The sequence below is a fragment of the Alosa sapidissima genome, chromosome 4 (assembly GCF_018492685.1).
Source record: "Alosa sapidissima isolate fAloSap1 chromosome 4, fAloSap1.pri, whole genome shotgun sequence".
NCBI classification, from domain to species: domain Eukaryota; kingdom Metazoa; phylum Chordata; class Actinopteri; order Clupeiformes; family Clupeidae; genus Alosa; species Alosa sapidissima.
This window is the reverse complement of record NC_055960.1, coordinates 15,529,780-15,546,873: the sequence shown is the minus strand read 5'-3', so window position 1 is coordinate 15,546,873 and position 17,094 is coordinate 15,529,780. Positions and strand designations below refer to the sequence as shown.

Sequence of the window (17,094 nt, the reverse complement as noted above, 5' to 3'; positions counted from 1 at the left end):
TATAGGCCTACATTGTATGTTGTGCCAAAATATTTCAGAGATATTATTAAACACTAAAGCCAGCATCCATTGAATTCATATTACCTAATTAAATGTTCATAAAGCCTCATAATGACATAATTGATGTCCATATTTATCCAGTACTACAACCCCAAAACAGAAAAAGTTGGGACGTTGTGTAAAATGTGAATAACAGAATGTAATAATCTGCAAATCTCTTAAGGTCATATTTAGTTGCAAAAAGGACACAGACAACATATCAAATGTTGAAAATGACAAATTTTACTATTTCATGGAAATATATATGTTAATTTTTAATTTGATACCAGCAACATGTTTCAAAAAAAGTTGGGACGGGGGTAACAAAATGCTGGAAAAGTTGTATAATGATAAAAAAAAACAAAAGGAGGAAAATTTCACAACTAATTAGTATATATACTCTTTTGATCCCGTGAGGGAAATTTGGTCTCTGCATTTATCCCAATCCGTGAATTAGTGAAACACACAGTGAGATGAAGCACACACTAATCCCGGCACATTGAGCTGCCTGCAACAACTGCGCCGCTCGGGGAGCAGTGAGGGGTTAGGTGCTAGGTGCTTTGCTCAAGGGCACTTCAGCCGTGCCTACTGGTCTGGATTCGAACCGGCAACCCTCCGGTTACAAGTCCGAAGCGCTAACCTGTAGGCCACGGCTGCCCCAGTTAATTAGAGTAACTGGCAACACGATTGAGTATGAAAAAGAGCATCCCAGAGAGGCAGGGTCTCTTAGAAGTAAAGATTTAGGGGTATTCATTACTCTGTGTAAACCGGTGGGCAAATGATGAAACAATGTAATTTTAATGTTTCTTAAGATGAAATTGTGAAGTATTTGGGGAGTTCATCATCTACAGGACATAATATTATCAAAACATTCAGAGAAATATTTGCAAACAAGGGAAAGAGCTGAAAAAAACATTGGATGGTCGTGGTCTTTTGGACCTCAGATTGCACTGCATCAACACCAGACCTGTTTCCAGACCTGTCATTGTATAGGCTCAGGGAAACCTCTGATAACCATTGTCTATATGCACAGTTTGATACTCAATTCAACAACTGCAGCCAAAATTATAACAGCCAAAACAGCCAAAATTGTATTGAGACATGATACAGAAAATATATACCACGTCTTCTCTGGGCCTAAGCTTGTTTAAAATGGACTGAGGTAACATGGAAAAAGGTCCTGTGGTTTGAAAGTAATTGTAGTGGATATAATTACTTGACAAAAACACAGCAGACTTCTGCAGGATTCCAGATATCCAAGATTCAGGCTTTACTTTACAATAATGCGCGTCAAGGGAGAACAGCTTTCAGCTTGGAAGAGTCAACTACAACTCTAAAGACTACCGGAAGAGGCTGGCCTTTTATGCTCAATTTGCAAAAGTGTGGTTCAAGTGGTGGTGGTCATAGGTACAACGTCCTGTGATTGGCTTTCTCTTCCCGCCGTTCCAGTCAGCCACACCCAGACACACCTACACACACCTACTTGCTATTAACATATTAGGCAGGCTCCTCAGGTAGAAATGTTATACAGGATGTTCTAAACATTCTTACACTTAAATCATTGTACTCCTTGTACTGAGACTATACAAATGATACCAAACATGAATACATTTACAGTTAATTACACAAACATATAATTCAGCTAAAGTTTAACCAAGGTCTTTGTCTAACCAAAGACGGAACAAAGGAGTTTGTGGACAGATGGTAGCAAATGGTGCCAGCCAATGGGGAGCATTTCACACCTACATCTGCATTGAATAGATCAAAGGAAGAGAGAGAGAATACACTTTCGATGTAAATGTAAAAAACAGAATACCCCATGAGTCATTCCGTGTCAAATCACCCAGTGGCTGACAGGTCATCCTCTCCAAAAAAATTAGAAAAAAATCACAGGTGTTCGTAGACCAATGCATAAATCTTACAGTTTTTCTCAGTCGCTTTTGTGCTTTTCTCAGATCAGAATGAAAATTCTCATAACTATTAGTTCAACCTCTACAACATTTAGTCATTTGTGCACATCATAGTAGCAATTTCTCCTTGCTCTGAACAAATTGCAAATGCTTTTGAACATGTACCAGTTTTATCATGTCAGTCAAATGAACTATACTTATGGATGCTGAATAGTCATTCCCAACAAAACTAATAGTCTTCATTTCATTGCTTGAGTCATTACATACAAAATTGGTGAACTAGTTATCAAATTCTGTCACAATGCTGTAGAATTGCAAAGATACAGTAAAACTGTGAAACGTACATTCAGTGTCTTGTACTCACTTACTCCCCTAACTACAGTAATTTGTACTTACTGTAATTTTCAGTATTTCCAGGTAGTGTCATCGAGTTCTGACCTTTTTTTGCATGGGAAAACACTGAGAGCATACAGTAAACTGAAAACATGACAAAGCCATTTGACTATCTTGTTCATAAACGATGGTGTCAAGACTTCTCATTTTGATGACACTGGCAGTTTCATTGACATAAATACTTGCTTTTGAGGAATGGACTATCCATTTTACTTTCAGCAAGTGACGTGCTTTTGCAGGTTATCCACTAGGTTTTGCAGTTTGCACTAATTGTTTTAAGAAATGCACTAACTGCTATGCAAATGTTAATAGTGATGTGAGAAAAGTACCAAAGTGACTGAGAAAAACTGTAAATGAGGGGCAGCCGTGGCCGAGGGGCACCCGTGGTTGCCGGTTCGAACCCCGACCAGTAGGCACGGCTGAAGTGCCCTTGAGCAAGGCACCAAACCCCTCACTGCTCCCCGTGTGCCGCTGGTGTTGCAGGCAGCTCACTGCACCGGTATTAGTGTGTGCTTCACCTCACTGTGTCTGTGTGCCGAGTGTGTTTCACTAATTCACAGATTGGGATAAATGCAGAGACCACTTTCCCTCACGGGATCAAAAGAGTATATATACTTATACTATACTATATTTATACACTTAAAGGAACCATATGTAAGATTGAGGCCAAAACTGGTACTGCAATCACTTTCAAAATACTGTAGAGCGGTGTATCCCCTCCCCCCTGACTCGAGGTTGCCAACCTGGATGCCGAAACACGACTGACTTTGTGATTAGTAGATAGGTAGAGGGTGGCGCATCAGGCCAAAACACAACATCAACATCAGTTGAGGGCTGCAACTTCACTTTTTAAAAGACAATATCCTGGCCGGACTACTGTTGTCAGTGATATAAGTATTTGAAGTGAACATGATTTCTTAATGTCTAGTGATGCATATCAGGGCCATTTTATGATTAATTGAAATACATTTCTTACATACGGTTCCTTTAAATAGTATATCTGTATCACTAATGGTTCCAAAACTACAGCCCTTTGAAGCTTCAAGTCATGTTAAGCATTGTGGTATTTGTTCAAATTCCAACATTATTGGCTCTTTTGGTATTTCACACACGTTAGTGAAACTATGCGAATAGAAGTACATTGTCCTGTTGAATTAAAAAATCCAATTGGATCAGACGTATCTTGTGTAATTTCCCCTCTGCAAAGCTCTGAAAATGGTTATAAATGCATTATGTGAAAAGACATAATCACCTTTGAGGGCTTCTCATTCAAAAAGTATGTGACACAAATTCATCAGATTTTTTTCCACTTATATATGGATTATAAGGTCATGTCCATGAATTAACTTTGGTTGTTATCATTATCATATCAATATCATTAATCGGGCTTGATTTTCAAAAAACCTGTTTTCATCTTCTAATTTCACCACGTGGACAGTTAATAGGATCATCTGTCCAAAATTTGGGCTTGTTGCTGAGTTTCTTTATTGAGATAAGATTTTTGAAAAATATTGTCTATAAATCCTGAATTTGTACTGGATGTGCAGTACCACTTTGCACCACATGTGGTCCTCTTTTACAATGTAATAAGTATAAGTATATATACTAATAGTAAGAGAGTCACTTGTTTGCTGCACATATCCAATCTAAACACACAGTTTATGGTTCATAGTTGAATTGCTCCAAATAATTATTGCAACATGAACACCATAAACTACATAAATAAATCTTGTTTAGAGAAAATAAACTGATCAAGTAAATTATACACACATAAGACTGACTGGTCATCATATGCAGCAAGAGGATTTAACATAATTGCCATCTTTGTAACGAATTTTCTACACCAGCTTCAACCTATCAGTGCCTAATATGAATACTTTACTAGCCAGCTGGTTAGGCAAAGTTTATATATGCATGGCATGCAGTCCTCTGTGAGACACAGACAAAGAGCATCAATATGGAGATCACTGCTTTGTCTCCATGTGATTTGGGAAAGAAATTGGAAAATTAAAGGGACTTGGCAGGATTTCCCCCTCTGCTGGAGAAATTGTGCATTATGCTATTTCAAACTGTGGAAAAAAGTAACGAATAAGCACATGGATTTGTTTACAAGCTAGCGAACGGTTAGCATAAGTTTGGCAGAACTATGTGGATGTTACAAGGTAAGAAACACGATTTCAAACGAGTTTCTTGTTTCTCACTTCTCTTTCCGGGACAATAGTCTCAATGTTGCAAGGTTGGTTTTCCGCCTGAACGCTAGGCGCTGCGGGGAAAGTCACCATTTTCACCGGAACAGGTCATTTAACCATCCAAATGAAACAGGTTTATTACGTTGAAAAAGTTCCCCTTTAATGTCATAAAAGAATAGGAACATATTAAAGAAAAAATGGGTTTAAAAAATTCAGTGCATTGTCAGATTGAAGTGTTACGCACATCCATATAATACAGGTGCAGGATCAAAGATGCGAAGATCCGGTCTGTCTGAGGAAGGGCCGTATAAGGGCTTGAAGCGTTACTAATAAAAAAAATAACTAGGGAGCTCTCCGGTGTGCGGATCTTCACTTTTTCTTTTAACTCCATCATCAATGCAATTATCAAAATCTACCCTGATATAAACACATGCCACACCTGTCAGTCATTTTATACCATATTTGACTTCTGTAGTTCATTGTATTTTTAATTGTAATTCTAATTGTTAACTAGAAAATTGTGTAAATAGTGGATGGAAAGTTGCTGGCTTAATGTTGGTAGGGAGATTCCTGGTAAAAAAAACATTGAATCACTTAATCTATGAGTTCATACAAACCCTCGTAGCCTACCAAAAAACCTTGTGTGTCAAAGTGTTCTTGAGATATAACACTCAAGGTGTTTTTCACATTGACATTTGACCTCCAACATCAATTCACTTCATCTTTTAGTCCATACAAACACTCATACCAAATTTCAGGCATGTATGTCTAGGAATTTTTGAGAGTATTTGAGAGCTCAGAGTATTCATGGACTTGACCTTTGACCTTCAACATCAACTCACTTAATCTTTGAGTCCATACAAACACTTGTACCAAATTTGAAGCATATGCGTCAAGCCGTTCTGGAGATATAATGCGCTAAGAATGAGATATGGCTGTGACTTTTATTTTGACAGACGGGAAACACTTGAACAGGATCTGTAGTTTTAGAGAGCGCCAGATTGTATGCATTAGAAGCTGATTCACAGGTGACACCTGCCAAACGCAGCTGGCTTTAGGCCATTATGACATCACAGCCATACAAGTCTATGGGGGGAAATTAGCTTTTTGTCATTTTTAATCCCCTATTTCTCAAAAAGTATAAACTTTTAAGAAAATCTGAAAAAATACCTCTCTTGTCCAGCTTCAGACCTACACAACGGTTATTTCAACATGTCTGTACGTTAAGCGGTTAGAGTCGCATTCATTCTTGAAAAGGTAAAAAGAAAAAAGGTTATAATAACTAGAAAAGCATTTCCTGAAGGAAATACAGTGCATGAAAATGCAAAAATATGATGTAAAATATCATAGAGTAAAAACAAACTATATTGGTTGCTAGGTAGATGAGGTTTAATCTAGTTGGAATGACTGAACAGGTAAATAGGTGGATAGTTTAAATGGTTAAATTATTTAGGTAGATAGTTGATGATAACTGACAGTTGGAATGGCTCTAATGTTTGCTAGCAGTTATGCTAACTATGTTAACAAAGATAATAATGCTAACCAAGTTACTTAGCTGACTTAGCTAATGTTTTTTAATAATGCTTATAATTATACTAACAATGCTAACTATATTAACCATGTGACTAATCATTTTTAGTAGTTATGCTAACAATGTTAATGGTGTTAACATGCTAACAATGTTAATTATGCTAACCATGTGACTTAGCTAACTTAGCTAATCATTTTTAGCAGTTATGCTAACGATGTTATCAATGCTAACATGCTAACTATGCTAACCATGTTACTTAGCTAACTTAGCTAATCATTTTTAGCAGTTTTATTAAAAATGCTAACATGCTAACATGCTAATTATGTTAACCATGTGACTCAGCTAACTAAGCTAATCATTTTTAGCAGTTATGCTAAAATGCTAACTATAATAATAATAATAATAATAATAACTTGGTTTTATATAGCGCCTTTCAAGTAACCCAAGGTCGCTTTACAAAAGGAGATAGGGCAGGGGAATAGAGGGGAGAAGAGAGGAGGGGGTAGAAGTGGGGTTGGGGGGCAGGGTGGTTAAGGACCATAGGCCTCAGTGAATAAATGTGATTTTAGGTGCTTTTTGAACGTAGCCAGTGTGGGGGCTTGGCCGATATGGATATGGATTTAACTATGTTAACAATGTGAACATGCTAACTATGCTAACCATGTTACTTAGCTAACTTAGCTAATCATTTTTAGCAGTTTTAACAATGTTAGCAATGCTAAATGCTAACTATGCTAACCATGCTAACTAGCTACAGTGGGTAGGAGTCATAGTTGATGACAAGTAACATTTACAATGGCTGAACAGTTAAAAAGTTCAGTAGTTTAATTGTTAAATTGTTTAACAGTGAAATATTGTAGTGAGGAGTTTTATTTTGAAACAGTTTTTGGCAGAGGAAGCAGTTGAACAGGATGTGTAGTCTTAATAGGGCCAGTTTGTATGCTTAAAGCCTGAGACTGGCAGTTGAGCCAGGTGGCCTGACCACCTGGCATAGGATTCTAATTGCTTAACGGCTCTATTGTGATGTCATCAGCCCAATGTTAAGTCTATGGGGACATTTTGAGTAGTTTTTAATTAATAGTTTAAAAAGTATAAAAGTATAAAAGATGAAAAATACAAAGCCCGGGTGTCACAAGTAAGACCTACGTAAACAAAGTTTGAATGAAGTTTCTACGTTAAACGGTTGAAGCTGCATTAACTGCGTTAGAAGGAAAAATAAGAAGCCTATAGGAAGAACAGTACCGTGCATTTTCATGCACTGTAATAATAATAAGAAGAAGCCAGGAGATTTCAAGATAGTGGATTCCATCTTGATGCAAACTATTCAGATCTATACACAGGGGCGCTGATAATTTGGGCCCTAATAACAGACAATAATTCTGGGCCCCACTCCCCCCCAGCGACACCCCTGTCTATACATGCAAAAATGGGAGAGCAGACACTAGCCTATACAAATGGTATAGCAAGTAGGCTATATTTTGTGATCAGCATGGTCAAATGGCTACAGTGGACAGAGACATTTCCCCATTTCCTTGTATAGCAACACGCTTAATAGATGACATGGCCCTGATTAAATTTCAATTGTAAAATGTGGCTTTGACCGACAGAGCTATAGCTATTTTAGGTATATTTCCCCCTTTTAGTTTTATGCACTTGATTAGTTTGCATGAGGCTAGCACTCAGTTGAAGCCACTTTGAGGTAAGCAAAGGCCATCAGGGCTTCACCGCCCCCTGGTGTGTGTCTTGCGATATACACCAGTTGCAGGGTCTTCATGTCATGAAGTGTCCTCATTTCTATCAATAATGAGAGATTTCCACAGCATGTGAGTGTATTTATTTCCTAGGATACATTTGCAAACATATCAGCTTGATGGCATAGTCAAGTGAAGGAGGATACAATAAATTATATAGGCTAAGGTAAGTGTGAACACAAACTATGCCACGGATAGACCTTTAGTGGTAAAGGCACATACTGCAATGATAAAGTCATCATCAGGCAAGATATTTGCTCTCAGATTTAAAATCCACATTTCTCGCGGGAATAACGTGCAAATCTCGTACAGCACCAAAAACACACAGTACAGGTGGGCGGGGCACACTGTGTGAATTCAATATTATTTATATAAATAGTGATTGAAAAAATGGCCGCCGCGGACAGCGGAGGGAGAAGGCTGTAAGTGTGTATTTAAAACATTGGCCTTGACATGTATCACTCTAATTTGACTGTCAGTGTGGAATTATGTCATGTACAAACTGTCTATTGCTGTTCTCTGAAAGGCGGATAGGATATAGGCTACGTCATAAGCAGTGTGTTTTGCGGTTCATTTGCAAGCGCGCTGGAAATGACTTGTGCGCTCAGCTGAGGAGAGAGGTGCGTGCGAGTTTGTGTGCATGTCAGTTTCACGAGGGTCGTATCAGTAGTCACATTAGTTGCTTTACTCAGTGCACGAAAGTAGCCTAAACGAGGTACAAATAACCTACTTCGGTTGACTTGACTGGAGGACGCTAACTCTGTTGGCGTCAAGGAAGCCCATCCTCTCGCCTTGCAGATACAACATTTGCTAACCCCATCAGTAAATGACCAACATATTTAGATACAAACATCTCGCTCTAAGGGTGTCCTAAGTATGCCCTAGCCTATGAGATACATATGCTTTCATTTGTGTGAAGGTTTAACCTGCTATTTTGAATAGCTGTTTTATTTCCAGGTGCGTTTTGTAAATTAGCTTATTAGAGCTGCATCTCATATTGTTGGAGACTAACGCAGTAATCGTTGGTCCCTGAGATGCAATGTTCACGTGATTTTATTTGCACCATTTGCATGGTGTTTATTATTTTGTCCTGAAAACTCAACTGTAGCCTATGGCGTTTACACTGTAAGGGCGCAAAGAACATGTGCTTTTCCAAAACGTGTTACGTTAAACAAAATTGTCCTTGAGTGAACATCACGAATATAGTGCATCGTCCGTGCAGTGAAGCAGCAGCTCCAAACAGTCCTTAGCAGTAAACACACTTTCGACAAGATGACTGCACCTCTGTATTGGTAAATTACCCCGCGCTATACGCTACCAACTCTGCCCAATCATGCCGTTCTTCAGGTACGCCACTGATAGAATAGCATGCTTTTGGTCGTAGGGGGCTAGGGCTATGCACGGTTAACTAAACTAATATAGGTGACTCTTAGATCTGGAATAAGCCTAACTCTGACTATCTGTAGGGGTACTGATCAGGCTATGGTAGAATCAATGTGACCTCATTTTGAAACTAAATTGATAGGCTACTGGTTTTGGTAAAGCTGCCATGCCAGACCAGGCAGCTAAATCAGGGATGTTTGTTTCTTATCAGACGTTTTGTCCGACTTACAATGACATCAACGACCTAAACCTAATTTTAAAGTAAAGTCCCATAGTCTAAATCAATACTACTATATTAGTAATTATTATTACAATTATAATAATAAAACACAAATATTAGTAATATACTAAATTCAATTTACCAGAATAATAACATACAGATAAAACCCAAAACTCTTTAAGAATTAGTTAGATACATAAATGAGTCTTTCAATGCTTGAGTTTGGGCTATAAGGGATATAAGAAACTAGTCGTTGTGTGTCTGAAGAGTGCCTATCCCTTTTTCAATCATACAATTACGTCTGTGTAGCCCATGCCCCTGACGTCATTAGAACAGCGACAATTTGACTCTGTAGTTTGAATAAATTGACTGAAGCCTAGGTTAAAACCTCTCTGCTTTACTAGGTTTGTTGTGTTAAATGTATTAAAAATGTATTAAAATAGTTCATTGCAAAATGTTGGATGTGGCCATGGCTTTATGATGTGTTTCTAGAAGATGGATGTTGTGGTCAGCATGTTCCATCCCTATTTCTTAAAAAAAAAGGTTGGGAAAAAAAACCCTTCTGTTTTCCCTGTAGAAGAACCCTTTTAGATTTCTTCCATTTGGTCTGTATACAAATATGTCCAATTCCAATCTATATTTCCCCCATGCTACACATCCAATTCAGTTCCTCTCAGAAGAGAAAAATAGCTTCTGGTCACAATTACCATATAAATGACCCAAATAAATGAGCACATTACAGAATATGTTGGAGGATATCTTATAAAACGAATCAATTGAAAAAAAATAAATGATTAAATAATTCTGTGAGAACATCAGCTGTTTTTTTACCTATTTGTATAGAATACATGCAAGTCAATGGACGAGTGTAGGGAGTGGATGGATATAATGATTTATTGAGACTCCTCAAACTCAAAGTACAAGGCATCAAAAACTGTTAATGCTTGTACAGAATCAACACTGATGCATACATGTTTATATCATCTGTGTTTTTATGAATCTGCAGATATACATCTAATTGTAATAACAGTCAACCTCATCTGTTGTGTCTTTACAGAGAGAAAAAGAGGCTATATCTGGATCAGCAGGGTCAAAAGATCAGTGTTCCTCCACTGAAGGAGAAACTCAGCTTGGACCATTGGGATGATGGGCAACTAAAGTCAGCCTTGTCCTCGCAGCGACCGCCACACATCACACAGTCATGGGCCGGCCAGGATGACCCCGGTGGGCCTTGGAGGGTCAAGGATTCAGAGGACGCTGAACACTCCTCTCAGGAGATCTGTTCAGTCTCCCCAAAGCAGAGTGAGAATGCCACAAGAGATCGGGGGCCCCTCTATGATGACCCAACACTTCCACTGGGCTGGACACGCAAACTGAAGCAGCGCAAGACAGGTAGATCAGCGGGCAAGTACGACGTCTACCTGATCAAGTGAGTTGATGAGATGCGTCTCATATGAACATGCCACGAGGAAATCAGAGAATAAACTCTAGCTGGTGGTTCTTGTTGTTAACTTTACTGTGTGTGCTTTGTTCAACAATCTAAAAATAGATCTGTCAATTTGTTGTCTCACTGGATGAAATTTAAAACTCATCAAACTGTTTTTATGTCCTTGTTGTATGATGATGTCAGATAAATTCTTTACAAATCCACAACCACATTATCGTAAACGTGCTAATTACCAACCATTTCGTTCGAAAATTCAAAACAACAATGTTTTTTAATACTTTAAAATAACATTTGCTAAATTAACCTTACATTTTTCAGTAGCCATAGGTGTGTAGATTTGAACAAAATCTAGTTTGGTTCTTACCGGGGCTTTTACTGCCTGAAATTTTTGTTTACCACGATTTTGTTTACCACGCTCGGAGTTTAGTGCTGGGCTGGTGGGTGCTTATTCCCAACCTTTCTCACAGCACATCAACGGTTAGCCCGAGAATTCTCGTCAGCAATTCAACATTCCGCTGGAGCTCCAAGCGGATTTGTACACGCAGCCTTACAACACTGTTTACAGCTCTTCGAGTCACGATAAAATGTGATTTTTGGTACATAGCTAATTTAGATAAACGTATGGTGTGGGTGCTTGTGTTTCTTTAGGAATCCGCCGTCTTGGTTTGTATAGAAAATGAATATTAAGTGACACATACACGTAAGAGGTTGGACATACGTGACGGTTGGTAATATGTCACGTTCCTATAATAATTTTTCATTATCTCTTCAAGATAGTAAATTTGATCCTATCGACACAGATCTTTGCATGTAATAGGAGGGTACCAGTAAAGTCAGTTAAGGCTGTATGCACTGACCATTTTCACGGATGTCAAACAGATATTTGGTGGAGAGGTCACCTGCTCTTTATTTTATAGGGGGAAAAAATCCTCTGTTTATTCTATTTTAAGCATCATTTTCTTATAGATTATGGCCTTGAAAAATACAGAATGCCTCCACAGGAGCTGTCAGGTTCCATAGTTCTCCATTTTACTAATTTGTGTATCTTTTGTGAACTATATTACTCCCATGGTTTGGTGTGATATAATTAGGCAGGAAAATAATTTGTTCTGTCATTCCATTAACATGGCAGATTATGTTGTACTCAGAGGCTATTAATTGTTCTCGCCTAATGACTTCTTTGTCTGTGACATTCAGACAATCACACTGCCCAGACAGAGGAAAAGTGAAGTCTTGGTCACACTGGCTGCCTGCCTTAAAATATATATGACACATAATAACTCAAGCTAACATTTCTTATCAGAAGTACATTGTTATTATGCTAAATTAGCACTATTAACACTATATGTAATAACTGCTGCAGCAACCAACATGCTGGGGTAATGTTTGTCTTATTTCCAGCATCTGGTTAGGCTGACATCACAAGTATGTGGTCACTTGGACTTATTCATGCATCCAAGAAGACTTGTGGTTTACAACCTAAAGTAGCCTCCCCTCTCTATTTTTCAGCTCGGAGGGAAAAGCATTTCGTTCCAAAGTTGAGCTCATTGCCTACTTCCAGAAGATTGGAGACACGAACACTGACCCAAATGACTTTGACTTCACCGTGACGGGCCGGGGTTGCCCCTCACGGAGAGAGAAAAGGCTTGTGAAAAAGCCCAAAGTGATGAAACCCGTTGGCAGGAGGCGAGGGCGTCCAAAAGGGAGCGGCAAGCGTAGGCACATCGATGGCGTGGCAGTGAAGCGTGTGGTAGAGCAAAGCCCTGGGAAGCTGTTAGTCAAAATGCCATTAAACGCTATGCGAGCTGAAGTAGATGGACCTGCTGAGCTCGCCAAAGTGCCCGTTGCCAAAAAGCGCCGTGGACGCAAAAGGAAGACGGAGCAAGACATGCACACGGCCCCAAAGAAAAGGGGACGAAAGCCCAAAGGAACCACACCGTCAGGGAAAATCACTAGTCCCAGTATCAATGTGACGCTCCCAGTGACTGTACACATTGCAGATGTAAGGCTGAAAGCAGTCAGGGGAAGTTCAGCCAAGTCCCTCCAGGAGACAGCTCTGCCCATTAAAAAGCGCAAAATTATGGAGGATCAGACAAACTCCTCAGGACCTGTGTTCTCAGAGAGCAAAAGGAGCGACCAGCTGGCTGTAGGCACAGAGGTCAATATGAATGTACTAACCGAGGAACAAAAGGTTTTACACACCGACACCCCAACGGAGAAACCAAAATCTTCCATGTCCATGGCAGGTAGGGGATACGCCGCTTCTGCTGATACTCCTTCCAATAAATTAAGTGAAAACCACCAAACAGCCCAGCTGCATAAACACCAATATCAACACTCTTCCCACAACCAACGCCACTGTCCTTCCACCACCATACCCCCTCTCTCTCTTCACCCAGCCCACGCTCAGCGGGCTGTCACCACCTGTGAACCCCAAGACTTGAGCAGGCAGAGGCCCTACCAGCCCCAGCTGCAGCCGCTGGCAAATAGGCAGGCGGTGATCAGACAGGCCCATACGGCCCACCGCTTGTTGAGTTTGAAGAGTGGTGCAGCGGCCGCGGTGGCCACAGAGCCCAAAACCAAGCACAGGAGTGGAGGGAGGGTTGAGGAAGAGGAGGAGGAGATGAAGAATGCAGTCGTCGCTTCGGCAGTGCCCCGTCCAAACCAGGAAGAGACAGTAGAGTCCAGGACCTCAGTCACTGAGCGACTGTGCTGACTTTGACAGTCAAGAAGAGAGAAGCATAGAGGACAATGCAGAGGCATTGGAGCAAATTGTACATGGTAGATACATGTGTGTATATGTGTATGTATATCTGTATAGATAGGATCAACAGGCAGCTTTCCCCCCGTGGTTTAGGCTGGTATAACCATGAGTTGTAAGACACTTTTTATGTTTATTATTATATTATTATATATCCCAATGTATTGGCTTTATTGATGTTTTGCGCTTTTAAATCAATAATATTCATAACCCTTGACCATTTTAAAGTGCTTTTAAACCCCCTCTCTTGATCACATTTTCATAGGGGCTGAAAACCTCAAGTGACTTAAGTATGAAATTATTCACTCGTCCTCAAAAGAAAATCGAGCATTTATTTATTTGGAGACTTCCTTGGAGCTCTTTTTCATAATTCTCCGTAAAAAAACAGCCAAACCCATGTGGCTGCCTCTAGCTTAGAAGATGGGTGTAGCTACTGATGTTACCAAAATATTGCTGGTCACAGATATATGCCATCAAACTTGCTTTTGATACAAGTGCCTGCTGTATGAAGGGAAACCTGCACAGAATACAAACATAATAATGTATTTATCAATGATTGCATGGATATACATTGCCATGGCCATGTCAGTTTTGACTAAACAGAGGGGCTATCTGGCATATTGGGGTGGGGGGTGGGGTCAGGTATCAATTAATTAGCACCATGTCAAATAGGCGTGTCATACCAACACTGACCATTTTCTTACCCTAGATGACACTCCAGTGTCTTTTACATGTGTTTCCAGATTCCAGAAAACAAAATAGCTGTTTATTGTATGATGTTTAACAAAGCAGGGTACTGAAATATTTGTGGATATCTTTGCAAATCATTATTTAATTCACAAAATACTTAGTTTGCAAAATACTAGAGACAGCAAGGGATGTAACGATATGAAAATTTAACCTCACGGTTATAGTGACCAAAATTATCACGGTTTTCGGTATTATCGCAATATTTTTAAAAGTGTGTTCAATATGTTCAGAAAGGACTAATAGGCTGAAATAGTTTCAAAAAGTGTGACAGCATTTACTATTACAAAATATAGGCAAAACCTTGTCAAAAGTGAACCATTTAACCAGGGACGCTGGAACTCATTTTCATCTGGGGGTGCTCATAGAGGGGGTGCTGAGGGAGGGTAAAAAATTGTTACTGAGTAGATTCTTTTATTCTGGTGCATTTTAAGGTGGCCTATTGCTACTAGAGAAGGGCATATTTTCATTCACATTCATAGGCCTACATCCTGACTGCACAAACAAACCTGGCTGAGCTGAGCATTCTTAATTCATAGCATAACGTTACCGTGACATTGTGTGTTGTCCCGTTCACTTTTTCCTTGGTCATGTATAATTGGCTTTGTGCCACAATTAAATCCATCAAGTAGATAACAGAATCAATAGGGTACCAGTTTTGTTTAATTGTACCAGGCCTACTGTATGTCAAAAGCAGGCTCGGATGAAGCTGGGAAGGATTAAACACACGGTTTCCACACCGTGGTAATCATCCGTGATAATCATGATATTTGAAATGAAAACGGTAATTGTTATCGTCAACATTTTTATTGCGTTTTACCATTATACCGGTAATCGTTACATCCCTAGAGACAGCACATCCATCTTCAAAACAAAAGTATACAAGCAAATATGATACACACGTCATTGAACGAAAAATACTGTTAACTGCAGCCTATGTTCTCTTGTCAGAAGCTGGATGTGGCCTAGCACTTTTGTGCAGTGTACTGAAAGGGGTTGAAGGATCTGTCAATACAATCTGTCCATTAAAACTGGTGAGATGAGGATATATCTAGAAAAATCATCTTGAAGAAAATAAAGTGCAGACAGACTGTCCCATGCAAATGCATGATGTGTTCTCAATATACAATCAGTGCAGTGACTGCAGACATAATGCATTATTGATTGAGTATAATGTGGCACTGAGAACAGAGCAATCCTAATAAAACACTATTATCAGTTAGTTTCCTATATCACCGTTTTTGGGAAAGAGAGGCTTTGGCTACACTGTCAGATGAGCAATACCCGCCACCTGACATTTCCTTTCTTGCAGCACAGTCTCTTACTGATTCTACAGCTGTCAGGAATTGTATTAATATTGAACTGCATAACAATATACATTAGAGGAATTTAGCCAAGCAGCCAAACTCTGGAAGATACAGGTGTGTATAACTGACCAGGTAAAATACCTGACTATGTTTGAAGGGAGTAGGGTGAGTGAAGCTGTTTGCTCAACCTTACACCTACTGTTGATGATAAACTTTTCATGATGGTATCCGTCACCACAGCACCCTCCTAAAATCCTTTAAATATTAAATCTATGTTGAGTGCAAAATCTCCAAACAAATTAATATAGTCCGTTGGCCTGGAGTACACATAAGTAATCAGTGAATGTAGCATGGTTTCTTGTGGAGGAATTAGCCTATACTTTAGGAGGATATTTTAGACAATAACAAACTGTTCAAGCCCAGCTTTCTATAATCATTGCCTAGACTATTATTGAAGCCACCTTTAAAACTTAAACAACCATAATTATACATGTTGTGCCTTGATGTTATGAACAATTCCTTTAATTGAAAAAATATATTTTCATTTATTTTAGACCTAAAATCATTGAACTGTCGTATTGTAGCCCTTAAAACATAAAGCAAATGCCAATGCACCGTGAAAGCTGATACATCTGGGGAAATTGAAGATCTGCATTAACTGCATGTTGGGCTTGCCTCCTTTACTATATGATATTACATATTATACACAGATAGACTTATTATTGCATACTGATTGCACCTTATCAAGTATTCAGTAACAGGAACCCATTATCTATTTTGTATATTTCTTTGTGTTTCTCTAGAGATGTGTTATTTTTATAGAGTCCATTTTGTAACCGTGTAAATAATGGGTTTGATTGTTCTGCTATTTGCTTTTTTTGACTATTTCATTTCAGTGGTGTTCTGTTGTTTCAAACGTGTCAATTTAAATATGGCCTATCTTATTAACCTGCTCACTTGGAAAGGGGGGTCCATTGTGATGTGATCAACAAAATAACATCACGTCTTGTTTACATAGAACAAATAAATGCATGCTGATGTTGTCAAGCTCATAATTAAGTGCACTGACCTAAGAATTGTAGCTCTTGACGATGTGTTATTACATGTGCATGTAACATAGGCTAGATTTGAATAGAAATCAGTATTTTTTAATCTGTCTTGAAGTCCTTCTTTCGCTGAATATCAAACATCAGTAACTGGTGCACACATTTAGGTCTGTGATGCAGGCTAGTAGGCCTAGCTGAATCATTAAAGTTTAGGCTACAAGATTCTGCTTTGCATGTTTTTTGGAGAAAGCAGACCTAGCCAGGGGGCAAAAGGATTTTTATAGATTATGTTGTAAAAGTTAGTGATCCAGAAATCATGTGGCTGTCAAGGATCGCACAACCTGGTCAACAAAACTACTGGAAACCAGAG

The 17,094-nt window shown here is 39.1% G+C and overlaps 1 protein-coding gene across 1 annotated transcript; it reads left to right on the top strand.

Moving 5' to 3' along the window:
- Positions 1-8,203: 8,203 nt before the first annotated feature.
- LOC121707702 (methyl-CpG-binding protein 2-like) lies at positions 8,204-16,830 on the top strand. The gene is made up of 3 exons (XM_042090433.1): positions 8,204-8,235; positions 10,474-10,845; positions 12,373-16,830. The coding sequence occupies exons 1-3, from the start codon at positions 8,204-8,206 to the stop codon at positions 13,577-13,579; spliced, it is 1,611 nt and encodes a 536-aa protein (XP_041946367.1). The 3' UTR covers positions 13,580-16,830.
- The last annotated feature ends 264 nt before the right edge of the window (positions 16,831-17,094 follow it).